The sequence below is a fragment of the Poecilia mexicana genome, unplaced genomic scaffold (genome assembly GCF_051168715.1).
Source record: "Poecilia mexicana isolate PSO_F unplaced genomic scaffold, ASM5116871v1 scaffold_18, whole genome shotgun sequence".
NCBI classification, from domain to species: domain Eukaryota; kingdom Metazoa; phylum Chordata; class Actinopteri; order Cyprinodontiformes; family Poeciliidae; genus Poecilia; species Poecilia mexicana.
In genome coordinates, this window is record NW_028263387.1 from 27,326,366 (window position 1) to 27,350,409 (window position 24,044).

Sequence of the window (24,044 nt, forward strand, 5' to 3'; positions counted from 1 at the left end):
CTGCTCTGTTTCCTCTCCTACAGATCAGACAAACATCACAGCTAAACCTGGACAGAACACATCTCTACCATGCAGATCTCCTGATAATAAACCTGTTGCAGTGGTAGAGTGGATCAGACCTGATCTGGGGTCAGAATATGTTCTTCTGTACAGAAACGATCAGCTTGATCTAGAACAGTGTTTTTCAACCTTCTTTGAGCCAAGGTACACTGTTTTAATTGAAAGAATCTTGAGGCACACCACCAACCAAAAATGTAAACAAAGATACTCTGTAGTCGCCTATATTATATATATATATTATATATATATAATATATATATATTATATATATATAATATATATATATATATATATATATATTATATATATATAATATATATATTATATATATATATATATATATGGTCTTCCACCCACGCATTTAATTTCAGTGGTGATCAGGGGAAATAATTTTACTAGTGGTTTGTGAGTGCGTGTTTCTATTGAGTCTTGATTTTCTTCAAGGGTTCAAGAAGAACTGGCAGGAGTTTACAGAAACTCCTGCCAGTTTCTTGTGTTTATGTGTTCCTATAAACACATCCTATGATGTGTTTATATGAATCAAATAAACACAAAAATGTATTTTTATCACATTTTACATTTCTTATTTCAAATTGCACGTTACATGTCCATTTCAAAAATACACCTGAACAGGGCCACAACAATGTGGTGTTAAATTTAAAGAAGTTGTAGAAAACTTCAGTGTTTTACAAACTAATCCACAAGCATTCTTTTAGCCAGAATACAGAAAATAATTCTTATTCTGAAAGAAGCAATAATATTTGGGAAAGATTTCACTGTTACAATATGAAGATTTGCATGTACAAAATGTCAATATCTGTATATTTTACCCATCTAGTGTGAAACCTGTGCATATTTGGATGAAAACAGCTGATTTCCTGGCAGAAATTGAAGAAAGACAAAGCTCTCCCTCAACAGCTCTGTCTCTCTCTGTTTTTAGTTTTTATAGTAACCAGGCTTGAGAAGCTCACTTCACACAGATATGTTGTGGGAAATGGACCCAAGTTCTTTCCAACTACTGCTGAACTTCACTGTCTTTTCATCACTGTATCTAGCAGTCTTGCTAGATACGATACTCTCACCCATAGACATAATATAAGGATAGACGCCTCATGCCCCGCTGTCGCCTATTGTCGCTGACGAGATTTAGGGCGGCCATCTTGGAGCGGTATACCACTCTACTCGGTCCTATGTGTTTAACAGGCACAGTGACGGATCAGCGCATTTAATCGATCATAACACGCTTTTTTGTTACTGGAAACCATATTCAAACATCTATCAAAGCTACATTTATAAACAATTGTATTATTTAAGTATGTTATTTAAGTTATTTAAGTATTTAAATATGCTTAGTGGCTAAAACAATAGAATAGGAATGGAATATTCTGATATTGATGTATAAAGAGCATATTACAAAGCACACAGCCGTTCATAATTTATTTAATTATTTAGTAATATCAATACATATTTAAATAACTATACAACACAAATAAAGATTCATAATGGCACAAATAAATAATTAATACTGAATTATATATATATATATATATGTTTATATTTATATATATGTTTATATATATATATGTTTATATATATTTATATATATATATATATATATATATATAAATATAATTTTTTTTATAAAATAAAAAATATATATATATATATATATGTATATATATATATATATATATATATATTTTTTTTTTTTTTTTTTTTTTTTTTTTTTTTTGCCGACTTGTAGCTTCAGAGATTCAGCAGCTGAGATTAAGTCCAAAATCTGATGAGATCCATCCTGCTGCAGTGAATTCGTCTCTCTTTATAGATTTCTCCCTCTTCTTCCTCACATCGTGTCTTTATGAAACTTTCAAAACAAAAACGGAAGATTTGGGATGTATCTTACTAGTGAAAGAATTACATATAAATAATAGTCTTTACCACCTGTGTAAACTTTGCTGGTGAATGTTATAACACATAAGTTTTATAATATGTTATATTGTTTCATTTCTAATGCTCTTGTGTCATATAATCTAAGTCAATGTTAGAGAATAATTAATATTTTTAGATGTACAGAATCTCAGTTAGCCTTCATAGCGGGGCTGAACCCGTATTACACCGGGTTCAGATACCAGCTAGGCGAGATACCAGCTAATATTAGCTGGTATCTCGCCGGTGGACATAAATACAGTAAAGTAATATTCTAATATATAATATAATCACAATATATACACAATAATATGTCCATCTTACTTGTGAAATGCTGTCTGTGGAGCCCTCACATCAATAATCCATAGATCCGAACAATAATATCCCTCAGAGCTGAGGCATCGTCTATTGTTTTGATTGAGGAAAGTAGGAGTTTATACCGCTCTAAGATGGCCGCCGTATTTCCTGCGCCGGAGCAGCCAATGCGGCGTCTACCCTTATATTATGTCAATGCTCTCACCGCTACCTGTAACATTCATGCATCACTAATTCTCTTGTTTTAATGTAAAATGCTCTGTACCTACTGCCATCTAGTGGTAAGAAAATTACATGACTACGCCGCTAGCCACTACTAACCATGGTTTCTTTCACACCGAGCTTAAGTGCAGCGGCTTTATTTCTCTCCTGTAGTGCCAGACCGACAGTCCTCAACTTAAAAGCTGCATCATATGAGTTTGAAAACATTTCTCCGTCGTGCCTGCTGCTAGCATGTGGTTGTTTTAAATGAAAATCAACGCGTTCTTCTTTGATTTGCAATTTTGACTTCTAATGATTCACTTCCTGCTAGAGAGCCCCCTGGTGGTTGAAGAAAAATACACAGAAAAACCGCACCGGGCTACAATCCGCATGGTTCAAAATTTAGGAAAAAAGTAGCAGCTTATAGTCCGGAAAATACGGTACCATAGGTGAAATTGAATAATTTCCACGGCACACCTGACGATCACTCACGGCACACTAGTGTGCCGCGGAACAGTGGTTGAAAAACACTGATCTAGAAAACCAGCATGTGATGTTTAAGGACCGAGTGGATCTGCAGGACAGACAGATGAAGGATGGAAACGTGTCTTTGGTTCTGAGGAACGTGACGACTGACGACAGAGGAGCATACGAGTGTCGAGTCGTTCAGAGAGAAACAAACAGCCGGAGGAAGACCATCGTCATCATCAACCTGGATGTTCTTCCTCCTCCAGGTGAGTAAAAATGTTTATTTGTCTCAAAGTTTTCAGCTGAAAGCTGCTTGGTCGTGTCAGAGTGAAACAGCTGAGAGTCCAGCAGGCTGGTTGTCTGAAACCTCTCAGTAGATTAACTCTGAGTTTGGAAAAGAACCAGTGCTGCAGTACGTGAAACCACTTTTTGATGTTTTCTGTCTCGTACATTAAAGATCCTGGATTTTATTTCTAGTCTTAGTCTGGCTGTTGTCTTCCTGTTTTATTCCATCTGATTCAATTCTCGCTTACAGCTCAGTCTGGGTTTTCTCCCTTTGACTTGAATTTCTTCCAGGAGATTTTCTATCAGGTCAATCAGTGAACAGAAGGAGAAGTTATGAATGCTGATTTTCTGTCCTGTTTCTGTTCTCTATGAGGTTTTCATCAGTAAAATAAAATCCAGAATTCTCAAATTTGACGAGCTTGTAGAATTTAAAATGGCTCAATTTATGTTCAAAGTATCTAAAAAGTTGTTACCTGAGCACATACAGAGCACGTTTTCTGAAAGAGAAGGGGGGTATAACTTAAGGGGTCACTCAAACTTCAAGATCCGCAATTTTAGAACAACAAGAAAAAGCTTCTGTATTTCAATTACAGGTGTAAAGTTATGGAACAAGTTACATAAAGATTTAAAACAAAGCAATAGTTTAACACAATTCAAAAGAAAGTACAAAGAGGTAATTTTCAATAGATACACATATGGGTGACAGAAAGCAATAAGGTGTGTATTGCAGATAACAACTTGGTGTAAGGGTTTAGAAAGACAAACCAGCATAAAATGGGAAAATGTATAGGTAAATATTAGTAACTGTTACTTCTGACTGCCACTTTGATTTTGATTTTTTTAATGACAGTAGGACTCTAAAGTTTCAAGTGTTTAGGGGGTAGGAGTTTATAAGTTCTCACTTCTTCCTACCCCATTTTGAGCATGATATGTTAACTGAAACAAAAAAATCTGTATTTTCTCTTCTTTCTTATGCACTTCTTGTTACTGTGCACTATTTTATTTTTATATTTGTATCATGTTCGAATAAAATTTCATTTCATTTCAAATTTCATTTCATTTCAAAATAGTTTCTGTTAATTATCTCTGAACATTATTCTATGAGGAACCTCAGCTGGGAGGACCTGGTGTTCACCAGTCTGTCCACCAGGGGGAGTTCTCCCTGTTATTAGGAGCATTTATGTGGAGAACAACTTGTCATAGTGATGTCATATGACCTTTCTGTGATGACCCTGAAAGTCCACAGGGACCGAGAAGCCCTGACCCAAACCCAGATCATCAGAACCAGGGATGTAGTAACACTGTGAGCCACATTAAAAGAGCCAACCTAAAGATCCACTCAACTCCATCTTGCATTGAAATATGTTCTGCTTTACATATTAAGAAGAAGCTATGATCTGTTAAAAAATAACAGATGTGTGCCCTGCCTATCATCCAATGGCTGCTGGAAATTGACTCCAGTCATCCCACAACCCTGCAGGGACAAGTGGCTGTAAAGGATGGATAATAACATTCCTGTGAAATGAGCAAAGGTCAGTGAGGTATAATAATGTGTGTTTGGACCCAACGATCAGAGAACCAAGGATTGACAGAGTCCTGATCCAGATTACAGACCAGAGGACAAAGGGACTGGTGAAAAACTCTGATTCCCAGAAGGCACTGCACTTCACACCTCAGTGTAAAATGAACATCATCGGTTGAGGGAGATTCTAGTAAGGATGGATCCCTGCAGGCCCAGCGGCACTGGGGGACACTGGAGGACACTGGGGGACACTGGAGGACACTGGAGGACATTGGGGGACACTGGAGGACACTGGGGGACATTGGGGGACACTGGGGGACATTGCCCACCCACAGCGTCAGCCATGACCCCCTGGACTGGAAGCTGTTTGTTGTTTTTACCTTAGAATGGCCAACTCTCTGTTATTCCTGTCAATTTGATACAGTAGAGGCTTCCACACTTCCCATATCTGTGTCCTCTGTCACTTTTATCAGCAGTTAAAACTGTTTAATCCGTTGTTAACATGTTGTAACCTGTTTCTCCGAGCCGCCTTTAAACGCAACATGAGCGCTACGACGCTCGCGCTGGGTTTCCACCTGTGAAGGAGACCTGCTGCTGCTGGGCGGAGCTACGTAGGTTTGTACGGTGGCCGACAGGTGCAAATGCGCAGCAAAAGAGAAAACATGCAAACAAAAGAAAAGACACCCCCCCGAATCAAATGCAGCAAACAAAAAAGAAAACACCCCCGAATTAGAAAACACCCCCGAATTAAATGCAGCAAACAAAAAAGAAAACACCCCCGAATTAGAAAACACCCCCGAATGAAATGCAGCAAACAAAAAAGAAAACACCCCCGAATTAGAAAACACCCCCGAATTAAATGCAGCAAACAAAAAAGAAAACACCCCCGAATTAGAAAACACCCCCGAATGAAATGCAGCAAACAAAAAGTGTTGAAAACGGAAGTGCTCCAGACCACTATGGGGAGTCTAACAAAAAATAGCTGTGTCCGAATTCAGGCTCTGCATCCTTTCAAGGGCCCTGAGAAACTGATCCTTCGAAGCATAGACATAATAAAAGAGTACACCCTCCCCCCCACGATTGGCTGCTCCGGCGCAAATACACTTTCCTTTGCTCAACCAAAACAGCAGAAGATGCCTTCAGCACTGCGGAATATTGTTGATCGGATCGACGGACTACTGACGTGAGGGCTCGACAGACTTTTCGCAAGTAAGATGGACATATTACGGTGTATTTTTGTGATTAGAATATTACTATACTGTATTTATGTCCACTGGCGAAATACCAGCTAATGCTAGCTATAGTGCTTGGTGTTCAGCCCCCGCTCTGACAGCTAACCGAGATTCCGTAAATCTTAAAATGTTTCAGTCATTCTCCAACATTTAGATTATCTGATACAAGAGCCTACTATAGAAATGAAACAATATTATAAAAATCATAACATTCACCAGCAAAGTTTACACAGATGACAATGGCTATTATTTAATTATTTAACTCAGTCAACGTAAGATAACTCGAAAATGTCCCGTTTTTGTTTTGAAGGTTTCCTACGACGTGAGGAAGAAGGGAGAGACAGATTCACTGCACAGCACGGATGAATCTCGTATCGGATTTTGGACCCAATCTCAGCTGCTGAATCACTCTTAAACCAGAACTCGTAGGCTGGAAAACATTATATATATATATATATATATATATATATATATATATATATATATATATATATATATATAATATGTGTGTGTGTGTGTGTGTGCGTGCATAATCATGCATAGCCTAATGTATATTATTCAGTATTAATGATTATTTATTTATGTTTGTATACTTATATAAGTATGTATTGATAAGACGAGAGCGGTCCATTAGGCGTCTGTCCTTTTATTATGTCTATGTGAGAAACGGCCCGATCTACAGAAGACGGGTCCTTCGAAGGCCACGAATATGGACGACCAGAAGAGAGAAGCTGTAGCCTCCGGCTAGCTGCCTAGCCTCCATCTCGGCGTTATGTTGCTTAGCAACCGTGACAACGTGAAGCACAGAGCAACGAAGTAAAAAAAACGGACTCAGTTGTTTTTTACTCTTTATTTCTGTATTATTCTTCACCTTTTGTAATAAAGGTTGTTCCATAGTAAAAAGAAAATCTGTCTGATTCTAAAATGTTTAATGTATACAAGGGATATTATTCATTTTCAAATACTCTCCAGATCTCAGGTAGTAAGACATTACAGTTAAATAAACTATGTTTGAAGGCTTAACTTTAATCAGTCAAACCCATTTGCTCAGGAATAAATTAAATACTTTATTAATATCTACATGGAGCGCCCGGCCAGCTGACAGCTTGCGAGTGAAGCTGGCTGTTAATGCAGCGGGAGAAGACATCTCCGAAAACGTCGGAGCAATATTGGAAGTAGGTGATTTATTAATGAACCGAGCAGATATTTCAGATCTACACATCTACATTCTCGCCTAAAAACATTGTAAAAAATAAATTTGTGTAATTTTAAGTGTAATACAGCAAAAATTATTTTGTCGCCATTGCTGCTTTTCTGAACACCCGCTTTAAAGGATGCAGAGCCTGAATTCGGACACAGCTATTTTTTGTTAGACTCCCCATAGTGGTCTGGAGCACTTCCGTTTTCAACACTTTTTGTTTGCTGCATTTCATTCGGGGGTGTTTTCTAATTCGGGGTTGTTTTCTTTTTTGTTTGCTGCATTTAATTCGGGGGTGTTTTCTAATTCGGGGGTGTTTTCTTTTTTGTTTGCTGCATTTAATTCGGGGGTGTTTTCTAATTCGGGGGTGTTTTCTAATTCGGGGGTGTTTTCTTTTTTGTTTGCTGCATTTGATTCGGGGGTGTTTTCTAATTCGGGGGTGTTTTCTTTTTTGTTTGCTGCATTTGATTCGGGGGGGTGTCTTTTCTTTTGTTTGCATGTTTTCTCTTTTGGTGCGCATTTGCACCTGTCGGCCACCGTAGGTTTGTGTTAGAATCATGACAGCAAACCAGCAAAACGCAAAGAACTTTTCACAGTTTTTCCCTCCAAACTAACCGACTGAGTTGAGTAAAGCTGCTGGATGCAGGTAATGTTAGCTAAAAGATGACTAGCTAATGTTAGCTAAAAGATGACTAGCTAATGTTAGCTAAAAGATGACTAGCTAATGTTAGCTAAAAGATGACTAGCTAATGTTAGCTAAAAGATGACTAGCTAATATCAATACAGAACCTTAAGCTATATCCTGTAGGCTACTGGTGTTGTCTAGTTTCAGCTACGTAGATTCATCCCCCGTTAAAAACTCTAACAGCCAGGTCTGAAACCAGGGTTGTCTCCCTGTGACATCACAGAGCTTTAAAATGAGCTCAGACACTTGAACTTGCCTTCAGGTGATTATCTGCATGTCAGGAAGCCTGAAGCTCTGCAGAAACCAAGTTTGATCATCTTGAGTTAGCTGGTCAAGTGACAGACCTGCCTTTTTCTTTGTGCATTGAAAGAGGAACCTTTGACCTGAAGCCTGCTGCTTTGATATCTGGAAACATAAAACTGAGCCCAACTGTGACCATCCAACAGTCTGAGTCCCTGCAGGACGAGATCTAGATCCTCCAGGATCAGCTGATGAAGTGGTTCTAGGTCCTGTAGTTACCATGATCAGCCTGTCTGGAGGAGAAACTGGGACCATCTGTGAACCAGTAGCAGCTGGTGCTATCCTGACCTGGTCAGACATACCAGAGGACTGCATGTCCTGACACTCCATCAGGTTACTGTGGAAAGATGCACTGATACATAAATGGAGCCCTTAAGGCTCTATAAGTTCAGAGTTAAGAGAGACCCTGACATTAACCTGACTGATGAACCAAAGTGAAGCACAGTTAGCATGCTAATCATGCATGCTACACACCTCAGCTAACACAACAACCTTCAGGATCCTGAATCCACAGGATCAGGGTCAGGTGACCTGGACATGAGGTCATGTGACTGAGGTCAAATAGAGAGGTGGCCATGAAAAGTGGTCAGTCCTCCTTCACCAGACAAACTCCCAGCTCTGCTGGTCCAAAGCAGAGCAGGCAGACAGTAATCAGATTACTGGACCAGGAGAGGACGCAGCTCTGATGAGGTTTCACCCACTGCTGTGTCTTTCCTCTTTCTGCCAGAAGGTGGCGCTCCAGCTGGTTTCATCAACAGTCTCATAAAACAGAAACATCAACTCTTTAATTCCTGAACATGTGAAAACTTTTCACCAAAAGACTCACAAGGCTGCTGACCCTGGCTGCTAACGCTAACGGCAGCAGTGACCTTTAGCTGCATGCGTTGACCTTTGTTTAACCTGACGCCAGTTTTCAAGGATGATGTCACCAAGCAGCCATTTTGTGTGCCGACCTTTCACCTCAGCTAGTATGTAATTTACCAGTTAGTCTTCCTTCACACATGTTTAAACCTTCATGGTTTTTATTTAGCCTCAGCGCTAATTTATCCTCATTCATCCATTTTCTTTGCTAGAGCTTAAAATTAATTTAATCCATTGTTATATATCCTGCAACCTTATTAATGGCTATTGATTTTTCAACAAGACAATAGCTGCCCAGTCTAGATTTTTAAAAAACTTTACAAGAAAAAACAAAAACAAACATTTTCAAATAATGAACATTGTTGGTCATAAACTTCTCATCCAGCTTCATTTTTCTGCTATGATAAGAGTTTAGGAATATAAAATCTGTGTAGAACAGCAGCTCAGGGTGACAGAGAGAAAAGCTGCTAGCAGCAGGTTATACAAGGATTGTGTTACCATGGTGATTTGTTGAAAGTTTAGCTTTAATTTTGAACAGGAAATCCAGGATTTTCCTCAAACTCAGTTTTCACATCATAACTTTTCATTTTGATGTTTTCTAAAGATGTTTTAGTTGAGAGTCTAGAAATCAGCTGGTCTGAGATCAGATGATGATCTTCAGTCATTTTCTACCTGAACATCAAACTAACACCTGGTTCTGTTCTGCAGGTGAACCTGGTGGAGGGAACAGAAACGGATCAGGTCTGGTGGTTGGTTTGGTGGCTTTAGGTATTATTCTTTATTTGATCCGTAAAAAAGCTCTATGTTGGAGTCGAAATCCAAATCAGCCTGTAGATCCAGCTGGAGCTCAGCAGCCTTTAACGGATCAGAACCAACCAGCTGAGCAGAAAGTCCAGTCTGACCTGCAGGATGATGGATCCAGAACCTCAGCAGATCCTTCATCCAGAATCACCAAGAGGAAACATGAACTGGTACCAGCTGTTTGTCCTTCACCAGAACCGTTACAGAACTAGAACCGTTACAGAACCCGTCCAAACTGGACTGAAAGCTTCATTATTATAGAAACTGAATTAAACTGGGCTGCAGTTTAGCATCAGGATCAGTTTGTAACTTTTAGACGTTTCATCTGGAATTAAAATGTTTTTATTTCATCTTTCTGTCACTGAACTGAGTTAATGATTAAGATTTTAATTTATTTATTTCATTTCACTGAGAGAATCTGCTACATTAAACTCAGTCGTATTCCTTAAATTATAATATTATTGAAAAGTTCATTTATTTCAGTCACTCAAACAGAAATAGATTAATCAGGTTGATGTTTCTGAGCTTTTATTTCTACCTAATTGTGATTTTATTTCCTGCTTAGTGAAAACAATGAAGATTAATATTACATAAGGCCAATAAAAAACCTTTTAATGCAGAAAAGTGAATTTACAAAAGATACTTTTAATCTGAGAAACAATCTGAACGTAAATTATAACTTATTAAATCTGACTGAATGTGTTTTATATTTTTCAGAAGCGAAACCGTTTGTGTTAAATGTTCCTCCTGAAAGTGTCTGAATCATTTTATTTGTTACTTTTCAGATATTCCTGGTATTAATGCAGCATTTCTCCAGTCAAACCAGAAACGTTTCACTGGTTTCACTGGTTTCACTGGTTTCACTGGTTCATGTCTGATCCTGTTGCTGTCACTTAAAGCTGCATGTTTGTTGCTTAATCCTCAGGTCAGTTTTCATATTAATGTGTGGTTTAATTTCTGTCTGAGAGATAATGTTCATGTCATGGAGTCAGAACAATAAACTCATAAATTCACTGTTTTCATTGAAATAACTTGTAAAATAACTCTGGGCTGATTATTGAATCATCTGAGGTCAGCAGGTCAACCAACATGTTCAGAAAGCAGAAATCAGAGCAGATGATGTTCAGCTCATTCACATCAATCCTGTATATTAAAAATCATAAAACACAAACTTACCGTCCTTTAAATCGTCGTTATAATGTAGAAATGTTTCTTCAATGCAGAAATTCTGGAGTTTCTTCAATATCTTCAAAATGTTTCAAAACGTTCCAGAAAAGTTTGACACGAGTTTTGTTAGATTTGATGAAAGTGGAAGAGAAGCTGTTTGGGTCAGGAGGTCAACCAGGGACGACTGGCTGACCTTTGACCTTTAAACTTTCATTTATAACTTTAGCACAAAATCAGCTGAAGTTTAATCTGTTATTTCTGGTCAGACCAGATTCTTTTAAAATCAAAAACCAACATGAACATAAATTTATTTATAACTGTCACTTTATTATCAAAGTTAAGTTGATTTTTAATTAAAATATTTCAAAATTGTCCCAAAGTAGCTGATTTTATTAATTTTATGTTGGACAGTTTCTGTTTTAGGTCATTAAATAATGTTAATCATAAAAATATTTAATAAACCACTGATATACATTTAGTGTTTATGTAAGAAAATATTTTCAGGGTTTTTTCAGCCATTGTGTTTCCAAAACTAATAAAATAATCCAGAATCTAAATCTACAACCAGCAGGTTAAAGATCAGATCGTCCAATCAGCTCTGAGAACATGAGGATCCCTGACCCTGAGCAAAGGTCACAGTCAGGATCAGCAACTAACTGAACAATAACTAGATCAGAACATAACAGTCTGGGTCTGTGGTGTTCATGTTTACTGTTACATTATGCATTATTACATTAACAAGACAATTTAAACATATTAATAACTTAAGACTAAATCAACAATCTCAATCTGTCAAACGTTTCTGGCGCTGAACTCTGGAGCCTTTACTGCCCCCTGCTGGTTCAGAGAAATAACTGCATGAATACAAAGTTTATCGTAGCTTTTTACTTTATTCTTTGTCAAATAATTAACAGAAAATGACGCATTTTACAAACAATTCATCTATCTATCTATCTATCTATCTATCTATCTATCTATCTATCTATCTATCTATCTATCTATCTATCTATCTATCTATCTATCTATCTATCTATCTATCTATCTATCTATCTATCTATCTATCTATCTAAGCTAGCTATTATTGAGAAAATAAATTTAAAATAAGCTAGTTTTAAAACTTAACATGTCTTGATTCAAATGGCCTAAATTGTGGTTTTAAATCAGTAACTTATTCTGGCCTATTGACCTTTATTTTACCTGTAGTTCCAGCAGATGGTTTGCTAGGATCGTTTGAACTGCCTTTTGTCTGTGAGAAAACAATACAGTGGAAGTTGTAGCTTTTCACACTCATGTGCAAACCCATCCATTAAGAAAAAAATCTTTAGGTACTGTTAAATATTTATTTTTTTGTAATCACGGCCTTTCACAGGCCGTGTTTACGGCCTGTGAAAGGCCGTAAACACGGCAGGGGTTTAGGCTTCAGATAGCAGGTCAGAGATAGCTCCTGGTTGGAGGAGCAAAGATACGCCTTATTTGAATAAATTAAAGATAGGAATACGCCTTTTACTATAAAACTTTCTACACAGAAGTAACAAATCAGATTTGCTCTTGCAACTCTCCAAAGATGTCTTTGCACGTCTTTGCTTTCTTTCCTTCTTTTCCAAGTCTGTCAGGTAAATGAATGTATGTCTCCATTGTTCTGCAGTTTCTGGTGTAAGTTTATGCATTGTCTTATATTGGATTAAACTCTGTAATTCTGTGACGTCAACATGCATTGTTGTTTTCCTTGTGGCTACACGTGGCCCGCCGAGAGGACCTGGGATCCAGAGGAAGAGAGAGCCAAACTTTTTTCCAAAGTTAAACTTATTTAGAAATTTCTTCCTTAACACTATCTATCTATCTATCTATCTATCTATCTATCTATCTATCTATCTATCTATCTATCTATCTATCTATCTATCTATCTATCTATCTATCTATCTATCTATCTATCTATCTATCTATCTAGCTATCTATCTATCTATCTATCTATCTATCTATCTATCTATCTATCTATCTAGCTAGCTATCTATCTATCTATCTATCTATCTATCTATCTATCTATCTATCTATCTATCTATCTATCTATCTATCTATCTATCTATCTATCTATCTATCTATCTATCTATCTATCTATCTATCTATCTATCTAGCTAGCTAGCTAGCTAGCTAGCTACATAGCTAGCTAGATAGCTATCTATCTATCTATCTAGCTATCTATCTAGCTAGCTATCTAGCTATCTAGCTATATAAGCTAGCTAGCTTATAGCTATATAAGCTAGCTATGTTTCTAGAGAGCTGATTGGCTGACAGGCCTTGACTCTGTTGGTTGTGGATTTATCAGGATGTATCAATATTACCAAATTTTGACATAAAACGTGAAAAAGAAAAAGTTTATTTCTTTAAAGGCAGATCATTTTTCTGGTATCCATTTCATCACCTGCTGTAACATTCAGCATCTTAAGTTCAACTCTAGTTCATGTTTTTCTTTTTTGTTTGTTTGCTGGTTTAATTTCACATTTAGTTTTTTGTCTAACTTAAAAAAACACAAAGTGTTTTCTTTAAATGAGCTTCCCAAACAGGAAATCCAACATTTATCTGTATAAAACCAGAACCAAACTGAGAGACGAACCTGTTGAGGAGGAGGAGCTCCGTCAGGTGGATGAAGCTGATTGGACCAGAACCTGTTCTTGGTTCCTCCATCGTCAGTCAGTCAGAACCAGAGACCGTCTCCGTCCTGATGCTGGTTTCCTGGATCCATCTGATCCTGCAGAGGATCAGACTCTGACTGCAGCTCATTTCTGTTCCTGCAGTCCAGAGGATTTGATCCCAGAGTGACGGAGAGTCCAGGATCAGCTGAGATCTTCATCTGATCTGCAGGAGAAACAGAAGTTAAACGGATCCAACGGACCGCTGGGTTCTGGACCGGATCCTCACGTCCTGAATAAAAACCTCATGTAACATAAACTGAACTTTACAGGAGAGGAAAGAAAAGCATTCAGCTTCTTCAGGAAAATTTATACCATCTGATCAATGAACTTTTTGGAAATAAAATGTCTAAATTCTACAAAGAACTACAAAATAAACTTAATACTAATAAATAACTAGAATCATAATAAAACTAAAGTAACTAAAGGACTGAAATACATAACAGCTGATCCAACCAGAGAACAGAACATAGATATAATTAAACTAGAATTTAAACCTAAACAATCCAGAACCAGACCTTACTTTACATCTCTACATTAAATAATCTGTTTGTTCCCAGAATGCAACACTGCATCACCATCCTAGTTATACCTAGCATGGTAGGTATGCATGCTGGTATAACTAGGTATACCTAGCTATGCCCCATATAAATACATGGGCCACTGTGGAACCTGCAGACAAACCCATATGGGACCCATATGGTCTGCCCTCCCTTCCCCCATATGGGGCCCACCTACGTATGCTGGTAGGGTATTATATTAATGCAGCAAACTAATAAACAAGAAAGTACAAAGATAACACCATCCTGTTTATGTTTTCCCCCTTCAAAAACTCTGAATATACCGACTATTATTCAGTTCCTACTATTTAACCTGATCTCCTTTAACCTTAACACGTGTCCCACAGCTATATGTGACATGATGTGTGTCACATTATTTCTTTAAAACAGAAGCACATAAATCTCTTTTCAACCTACAAATTACCCTAATGACATAAAACTCACTATTAGCTCAGAGGATGTTTGATTTAGTAGAAAATGTAATATCACTCATAACTGTGTCGTCCTGACAGATATCAGGGTATCTTTATATATATTTTTATTTTTCTGCTGAATTTATTCACTCAACACTATTTATCTTCCTAAGCTGCTGTAAACCTCAAATGTTAAAGCTGTGATTATAGTTTGATTGTTTGAATCTGAACATCTCAGTTTGTTTCAGTAAAGTCTCCACTGCAGGTCCAGACAGAAACTCTGATTAAATTGAACTCAGGCTTTGTTGATCCACTGCTGCTGATCTGATGGGATCAGATTAATCAACTGGTCTGGTTTCTGTCCCGCCCCCTGGCAGTTCTGGCCAATCAGAGCAAAGATCCTCACACACCTGGTTTGATTCACAAACTCTTTCTGAAATTCTGAAAGTGATTTTTTATTTTCTGAAAAATGTTCCAAAGTCGGTTTTTAACATTTGATGAAACTATTTCTTTTTGTCCAGAGCTGATTTTTGTCTTTATAGATTTCCAGGATGTGTACCTGCAGTGTCTGTCCACCAGGTGGCAGCAGAGCTTGGCTCGTCTCAGCCTTTCATCTTTTCATCCTGCTAAACTTCAGGGAAGTTATTCAAATCTTTATAATGTTGATGGGATGTTTGGATCCCATCAAGCAGCAGGTTTATTGATCGATTATTGATCCTCTGGTTGATCAGACATGATGCCTTTAACTCACTGATGGTTGATGGTAAAACATGAAGGATTCTTAAAGCTGCAGCTGGAGCTCAGAGGAACCAACTGGATCGAAACCAGTGAAACCCTCCAGTCTGATCCAGGCAGAGTCACTGGGAGAACTGGAGTCCAGATCCACTGGGAGAACTGGAGTCCAGATCCACTGGGAGAACTGGAGTCCAGATCCACTGGGAGAACTGGAGTCCAGATCCACTGGGTCTGGTCAGATATGGATGATTTATCAGCTGATTATGGGTTTTATTATGTAAATCAGACAGAAATCCAACATGTGAGTTACAGCAAAACGTTTCAGCTTTAATCAGTTTAAACTGAACCAGGAGATCATCTGGGTTTTTGTTCCTTTTGTTTTACAGAATAAAGTTACAATTATGAGAATAAATGTAAACTTTGATTTTAAAAATAAATAAAGATGATAAATAAGGGGGAAAAAACTTCTGGGTCATTTGAGTTATTTTATTTCAAAGATATTTTTAGACAAAAACACAGAAAACAACCTGAAGATGCTGCTTTGGTTTAACACACTGAGGGATTAAGAGGTTAATTCTGAGGTTTTGGTTTAGTTTCCTTCACAGACAGACAGACAGGAACATCATGTTCAGGCTGAAGCTGCTGAAGTTTTAACAGTTCAGACATTTAAAATAAAAACAGTTTCTGGAAACATGAGAATGAAACATTAAATACATTCATGAGGTTTTAGAGAGAAGAAACTAAAACATTCAGATGGACATTTTTCTGGACCTCAAGTTGATTTTATTCTGCTTTCATTTATTGTAATGATCATAAATCAGATTCTTCTGAATGAACATCTTTATAATGTTTCCAGTTTATAACAGAAAGCTGTCAGAGTATAACTGATGTTTTCTCCCTGCTGTCAGTGGATCCAGGAGTTTCAGCATCAAAGTTTTTCTTCTTCTTCTGTCCTGGTGGCGTACAGAACAGCAGTGAAGCAGCGCCGCCTCAGAGCTGCAGAAGAAGAAAACATCAAATCACTGGAGCTGAATCATGTAGCTGCAGCTAGGCTAGCCTCTTTAGCAGCACTGCTGTTAGCATGGCTAATGCTAGCTGACTAGCCTGAAGCTAACTGTTGCTGCTGCTAACAGATGATGAACTATAAAATGACTCAAAGCTTCCTGTCAGTAGAAATGTAATTATTAGATAAATGTTATGGATCCTGATCAGATGTTTCTGTTTCCATGTTCTGCTGATGGAATCTGGATTCTCTCTGGATTAAATCTGGATTCTCTCTGGATTAAATCTGGATTCTCTCTGGATTCTTCCACCAGATATAAATGTTACATTAATCTGGTTCTCTAAGCTGCTGTCAGGAGGGACTCTGGATGTTTTCATGGCTGTTTGTCCAGTGAAGAACAACAGAGAAAATGTTGAGTTTTATTTGGATCTGAACTTTAACCTCTGATTTAGAAAGTTAAACCTTTGGATTTTAGAGAATAATTTTATTTATTTAATTTACTCTGTTTCTTCCTGTCATAATCTGATGTTGCAGGAAACTAAACTCACTGATTTGTCATCAGCTGAACTGAAGGATCTGAATGCAGCAGAATCAGAACCTCTGAGCTGATTGTTCATGTTTTCAGAGCAAAGTTTCCTCTGAACTGCAGCTTTAATGGCTGAACATGGTGAATGTGTGAGAATCCACTGATCTACTGAGATCTAGAAAACATTCATCTATACCAGCTCATTCTGCCCCCAGTGGCCATTAAGAGTAATGCAGGAAAACCTGGACAGACTGTTACAGAGAAACACAGAGGATCAGAATGACAATAAATAAAATTATTGGAAATACATATCTCTATAAATGATGAATTAATATGAGTTTCCCTTTTACATAATGTTGTAATATTTGTGTTGAAGTGCAGCATTAGAGCAGGTTGGCTGCATCAGGAAGCGTTTTCTGGTCTCTACCAGCAGCTGAAACCTCAAAGCTTCTCACCTTTATTCACCCAGTGAGACGTCTCCACATCACAGTGAGAAGCAAACAGTTTGTCAGGTTTGAGTCGACAGCTGAAGACCAAACCACAGCCTGAGGCTCAGCCTGCTGCTGCAGCTAAAGCAGCTTCACATGTTTCTGTCAGGCATGAAAAACAGCCTGATCTCTGATGATCATCACAGGATCGTTTCTATGTGAGGCTCAGAGAGGAAGAAACCAGGACCAACTGGTCACTGACTGAATTAACAACAAAGATTCAGACTCTGTTTATTTCACTGATGGAAAACTAAACATTTATTCAGGAGCTCAGACTGGAAACCTGAGTCTGAAGTGAAAATATGGATATTTAAAATAATTAATATTATATTAAAGTCAGTATAAACTCATCCTCTGTGTCAGTTCAGGTTAAACTATTGGCTCTTTGATTTGTTTTGGTTATTTTTCTTTTTCACAAAGCTTTTGTGAACAAAAATCTGTCAAACTAAGCTGCTTTGTTTTTGACATTGAAGTTTTGTCTTTTCCATTATTTGATTTTCTTCCTAAAATAAAATCTCATTTGATCCTCATTTAAATTTCTACACATCATAATAAAGTTTTTCACTGATTAAATTAAAAAGCTGAATTCCTCCAGTAGACAGTAACTGGTTTCTGGTCCCAGTTTGTCCAATCAGAACCATTTCCTGATTCTCATCGTCTTCATTAAAACAAACCAGGAGTTTGATGACTTTTATCTCTGATGTGAATAAAATCAGATTAAAGGTTCAAACAGAAACTGGAGAGTTAAAGTTTCAGACGACACGAATATGAAAAACTAATGAAACATGTTTAAAATGTTAAACTGTATTTCAGTGACTGTTCATCGTTCCTGCAGTGAATCTGTTGGGGTTGCAGCGTTGCCATGGCAACCTGAAACAGGAAACTGGACGACCTCAGAGTCTGTTAGCGTCAGTTAGCAAAAAACCACAAACTGCTGCAAAGAGTCAGAGGAGCAAAGTTTAACTTTAACCTGCTGAAATAAACTAAAGACTAACAGAGACGAACTGGAATTATTTAGTTTTTAATTAAGTTTGGATCAAACATTTTTACTCATTTTATGTTAGAAATAAAATGAGCAAAATAAAATAAAATCTCACAACATGAAAATATAACATATTAGAAACAGGAATTTCATTTTGATCCAATACTTTATAGTATTTAAGTGATTAAAAGGTTTATTGATATATTAATATAACTGATTAATTCATAATAGTGACATATTTTCTTGTGATTCAAATATTTGAAATTGAAAACTATCAACCTTTATTCGTCTGGAGTTTTTGCACAAAATATTTGAACATCTAATTGATGAATGAATTTATTCTGACTAATAGAAACTCAGTTTCAGTTCTTTAGTTTTTAACAGATGAAACAAAACAAACATTTTTACCTTCATTTGATTTGTTTCTCTTTTCTTCCTGCTGTGATATTTTAACATCAGTGTGAGTTAATCTGTTCTCTTCAACCTCCTGGTTACCACATGAGACTTTTTCAAGTATATACAAACGGAAAGAAAAATATAAAACTCAGACTGAAAATAACTCAGAGTTATCAGCTGATAACTGATCTCACCTTTAGATTTCCTCTTAATGTGACGTTTGACCAGCAGAACCAGTAAAACCAGAACAAAACCAGCTGATAGAGACGAGAGACCATAGAGGAGAAACTGGGAGGAAGATGAAGATGATGATGATGGAAGAAGAGGAGGAGGAGGAGGAGTTGATGGGGACGATGTGGTTGATGGTTTCTCTGAAATAGAAATTTTTAATTAAATAATTGGCAAACAATTTCTAATGAAAACCAAAGTTAATATGTTCATCCTCTGACCTTCCACAGAGATCCTGCTGGATGGAGACTCTCCCTGACCGCTGATGCTGCACTTATAGAGGCCTTCATCAGAGCTGGAGACATGGAGGAGGGTCATGTGACCTGATGGTCCATCACCAATGAAGGAGCCATCTTTATAGAAAGCAGCTGGGAGGTTGTGGGCTGGACTCTTTGCTCTGCAGCTCAGAGTGACGTCATCTCCCTCCATCACAGGGAGGACAGGACTCTGCAGGATCACTGATCCACCTCAACACAGAGACAAACTACAGCATTTCATCCATTTCCACACAGCAACACTAACTCCACAGTCTGATCTTACCAGAGACAGAGAGCTGGATGCTGCTGCTGCTGCTGCTGGAGGATCCAGACATGGACTCACACCAGTACAGGCCAGAGTCTGATGGGTGCAAGAAGGTCATGTTACAGGAGGAACCATCAGCTTCTCCCCATCCATCTTTACACTCAGACAGTTTCCTGGTTGTGTTTCTCCTCACAGTTCCTCCATCAGAGCTGTTTTCATCCTCACAGGTCAGAGTCACTGATTCTCCTCTAAAGAACTGAGATCTGCTGGGACTCACAGTCAGACGAACTGGGAGGACTGGAGATAAAATGATCATGAGGTCAGTTGTGGAGAAAATACATTTTTAATTCTTCAAATCTGATATTTCAAAACAACATATTTGAAAATGTAAAATGATTTACCAACCTTTTACCCCAGTTGAGAACAGCAATGAGGCCAGAACTAAAGAAAATTTAAATATTTAGATCAGAAACTGAAACTCTTTAAAATCTGACTAGCTTGGGAGTCAATGCGAATAGTTATAATCTAAATTCTTATATATTCTTTTACGCTTTGACTCCAAACTCTAAATGAACCATGAGAAGGTGAGCAGATGTTAACGTGTTTGTACTCACAGAGTGAAGCTGGTAGACATGTTGGTCTCATCGTAGCTCTGACTGATCTGAAGCTTCAGCTCAGCTGGTTTTACTGAGCTGAACCCGCCTCCTTCCTCCACATCACGGGGTCAGAGCAGCAGAGACACATTCACTGGATCCACCTGAACTCAGGAGCTCAGCTCCACATCATCAGATGGTCAGATTACAGCGTTTATTTTTACTCTGTTTTTCTTTTATAAACCAGCTAAAGCTCATGTCTTCTGTACATCAGGACTGAATCACTGAAGTTGTAAATAAAGTCACTGGGACTCCAAACCAGAGAGTCCATGTCTGCTTCTGTCACCGTTTCTCCGTTTAGGTAGAATAGTGATGGCAGCACAGAAGAGGTCAAAGGTCAGGGCTGGAAGTGCTGCTGAAACCTGACCTGTACAAATCAGCCTTTCTCAGTGTTTTAGTCATAAATGGAGGATCTTTGTTGTACATTACATTAAACTGTTTGCTTTACGGTGTGTTGGCATCACGACCTTTGACCCCACATAGTTTCTGAGACCAGAGCTCTCTAACTGCTCTGGATGTTTCAGGTGTTTCTCTGCTGCTGCATTAATTGATCAGCAGGTCCTGCAGCAGCTGGAGGTTCAGGAGGAGACGCTGTGATTGGATCAGCTGTGCTGCAGGGAAACATCTGAACATGAAGGATGGAGGTGAGGGAACCTGCTGCAGAACCTCTAAACCAGATCAGTTTAACGTTTAACTCTCAGATCAACACCATCATCTGAGATGACTGCAAAGCCTCCGCCATGACGCATCTGGGACCATCAGGCAATAATATTTAGCTAAATATAATAGTTAAATAAATGAGTCTGAACTGATTCTCAGAGCCTCCATGATGTTCAGACATCATGGTGGGGAGGAGGACAGAACTGCATCCTCTGTCAGAATATGGGCAAGAACAGGGCCGGCCCAAGGCAAAGCAAACTAGGCGGCCACTTAGGGCCCCGGGCCGCTAGAGGACCCTTTAGTGCAGGAGTGTCAAACTCCAGTCCTCTGCTGTCCTGCAGTTTTTAGATGTGCCACAGGTAGAAAACACTGGAATGAAACGGATTAATTACCTCCTGGTGTAGATCAGCTCTCTAGAGCCTTAATGACCTGATTATTATATTCAGGTGGTGCAGCAGAGGCTCATCTAAAAGATGCAGGAGGACTGGAGTCTGACACCTGTTAGTGGAACTGATTTTTTTTAGTAATGATTTCTATGTAATTATATTAACAAAAACACACAATTTCATTATAAATTTGTGATTTTGTTTACAAAAATATATATTTGATAATGTAGGTGGAAATCATTGTTCATATGGACAAAAAGAAAAAAATGATTTGCTCTTGGACGCCCCCTGGTGGCCGCGGTAGGTGAAGCTTCACTGGTAACATGAGCTGCAGCTTTAAAGCTCATCCAAACCTCGAAATATCTGGAGGAAGTTAAGTTATCAAACAATGTCTCAAAAGAGGACTTATCCTTCAGGAAGAGAGAAAAGAAAGAGGAAGAATAGAAAAGATGAAGGTTTGTTTTCTCTTGGTAATTTAATGTTCATCAGAAAGATTAGCATAGCTGCTAATAGTAAATTAGCCTGATAGCGACCTGGACCGGTCCAGTTCAACAGCCAGACATTTATGCTAGGCTCTCTGTGTGAAACTGAGTTTATCTGAGCATTTTGTGGCTAAAACAAACATTATTTTTTACATCAGTTTATAAGTGAAGGCCCAGAATCAGTCCAGTACCAATCCACATTCTCAGGTGAGATGGCAGTTTTCAGGCCGATCCCTGGTTACCGATCTTTAAAAAGCCTGACCTGCCGATTTTGATTTTGGATGATATGATTTTTTTTTTTTGTCTGAATTGTTGCTAAATATAACAGGAAAGTCACTGAGTTTCCACAGTGGGTGAACATTGTTGACTGTAAAGGTTCAGACCTGGTTGGTCTGTCAGTCAAACGTCTCACTGAGGACAGAGGATGAGTTATAAACCTTTGCTGATGAAGGTCAGGGGATAAGATGGGCTTCATGTGTAAATATCAGCAGATCATGATCCCCCAAAATGAAGGAAATCGGCGCAGATAAATGTACCCTCCATGATACGTGCATATAGAATATAATGTAAACAGCTCTGCCAGAGATGCAATAAGATGATCTAATGATCGGCCTGCTGACTGCAGCCAGTCCACATTGTTAGCAGAACCAGAGGGCCCCATAGGGTTGGGCCGGCCCTGAATAAGAATATATATTTTTCAACATCAGCTGGTTTGTGAATAAAAACTTATGTCTGATGTTGAAGCTGCTTCTGTTTATTTTCAGTAATTGTCCTGCAATAGCAGGAAAACCCTCCTCTCCCCTAAACATAGAAAACTTCTGACTTTAACTTTATCTTTCTGCCCCAGTGCTGGACTAAATGCCCCTTCCTGAGGTTTGTCAGTATTTAACCAAGTTGTTCTAGAGGTTAAACAGTCAGATATTATCAGGGTTTATTTAGTGAAATATCATCAAACGTTCTTATTTCATAACTTCATGACCTTTGACCTTCTCTCCTCTGGTCTGTTTAACCATAATCTAAGGATAGACCCTCATGGACCGCTCTCGCCTATTGTCGCTGACGAGATTTAGGGCGGCCATCTTGGAGCGGTACTCCACTCCACTCAGCGTTATGTGTTTAGCAGCACAATGACGTATCAGTGGATTTAATCGATCATAACAAACTTTGTTACTGTAAACCATATTCAAACATCTATCAAAGCAACATTTATAAGCAATTGTATTTTTAAGTATGTTTTTAATACATAGTTCATCATATTTAAATATGCTTAGTGGCTATAACAATAGAATAGGAATGGAATATTCTGATATCGATGTATGAAGAGCATATTACAAAGCACACAGCCGTTCATAATTTATTTAATAAATTATTTAGTAATATCAATACATATTTATATAACTATACAAACACTAATAAATAAAGATTAATAATGGCACAAATAAATAATGATTAATAGTGAATAATATTATCAGCCTAATATTATTTCCAGCTTCAGAGATTCAGCAGCTGAGATTGAGTCCAAAATCCGATGAGATCCATCCGTGCTGCAGTGAATCCGTCTCTCTTTATCTCCCTCTTCTTCCTCACATCGTGTCTTTATGAAACTTTCAAAACAAAAACGGAAGATTTAGGATGTATCTTACTTTGACAGAGTGAAAGAATATAAATAATAGTCTTTACCACCTGTGTAAACTTTGCCGGTGAATGTTATAACACATAATATAAGTTTTATAATATGTGTTATATTGTTTCATTTCTAATATAGGCCCTTGTGTCAGATAATCTAAGTCAATGTTAGAGAATAATTAATTTTTTAGATTAACAGAATCTCAGTTAGCCTTCATAGCGGGGCTGAACCCGTATTACACCAAGCACTGTAGCTAATATTAGCTGGTATCTCGCCGGTGGACATGAATACAGTAAAGTAATATTCTAATCACAATATATACACAATAATATGTCCATCTTACTGGTGAAATGTTGTCTGTGGAGCCCTCACATCAATAATCCATCGACCAGAACAACAATATCCCTCAGTGCTGAAGCATCTTCTGCTGTTTAAACAAAGTAGGAGGGATGACCGCTCCAAGATGGCCACCGTATTTCCTGCGCCGGAGCGGCCAATGCTGGTCTACTCTTATATTATGTCTGTGTTTAACAGCTTCAGTCTCAGATCAGCAGCAGAAACAGAAACAATAAATCAGGGAAACATGGACTTGATTAGCTCTGTATTGTCTCCACATGATGACTGTTTGATCTGATTAAATATTAGATTATTGATTAATATGGATTGTTGCTATGT

The 24,044-nt window shown here is 38.0% G+C and overlaps 1 protein-coding gene, 1 long non-coding RNA gene and 1 pseudogene across 4 annotated transcripts; 1 reads left to right on the forward strand and 2 right to left on the reverse strand.

The window, feature by feature from the left end:
* Nucleotide 1: 1 nt before the first annotated feature.
* LOC148154411 (uncharacterized) lies at nt 2–10,868 on the forward strand (annotated as a pseudogene). Its single transcript, XR_015765999.1, has 3 exons — nt 2–179; nt 3,042–3,236; nt 9,762–10,868. The product of XR_015765999.1 is annotated as an uncharacterized LOC148154411 (transcript).
* A 2,614-nt stretch (nt 10,869–13,482) lies between these two features.
* LOC106910197 (high affinity immunoglobulin epsilon receptor subunit alpha-like) lies at nt 13,483–22,406 on the reverse strand. Of its 2 annotated transcripts, none has more exons than XM_088015624.1 (6): nt 20,176–22,398; nt 19,967–20,002; nt 19,580–19,858; nt 19,261–19,506; nt 19,006–19,182; nt 13,483–13,874 (listed from the first exon to the last, which is right to left on the reverse strand). In XM_088015624.1, the coding sequence occupies exons 1-6, from the start codon at nt 20,204–20,206 to the stop codon at nt 13,714–13,716; spliced, it is 930 nt and encodes a 309-aa protein (XP_087871750.1). In that variant the 5' UTR covers nt 20,207–22,398; the 3' UTR covers nt 13,483–13,713. The 2 variants fall into 2 exon arrangements, with proteins under 2 accessions (XP_087871750.1, XP_087871751.1); XM_088015625.1 differs by lacking the exon at nt 13,483–13,874 and adding an exon at nt 15,889–16,412 and having other exon boundaries at nt 20,176–22,406.
* Nucleotides 22,407–22,659: 253 nt separating this feature from the next.
* Nucleotides 22,660–23,846, reverse strand: LOC148154412 (uncharacterized). Its single transcript, XR_015766122.1, has 2 exons — nt 23,713–23,846; nt 22,660–23,346 (listed from the first exon to the last, which is right to left on the reverse strand). It is a non-coding gene; the product is annotated as an uncharacterized LOC148154412 (long non-coding RNA).
* Nucleotides 23,847–24,044: the final 198 nt, after the last annotated feature.

Bases quoted from the DNA above. Each gene is read 5' to 3' on its own strand.
- LOC106910197 (XM_088015624.1), bottom strand. From the start codon at position 20,206: ATGAGACCAACATGTCTACCAGCTTCACTCT. The intron at 20,003-20,175 runs GTGAGTACAAAC...AATTTTCTTTAG, and splicing joins ATGTCTACCAGCTTCACTCT to TTCTGGCCTCATTGCTGTTC. The intron at 13,875-19,005 runs GTGAGATCAGTT...TTTCTCCTGCAG, and splicing joins CATTAAGAGGAAATCTAAAG to ATCAGATGAAGATCTCAGCT.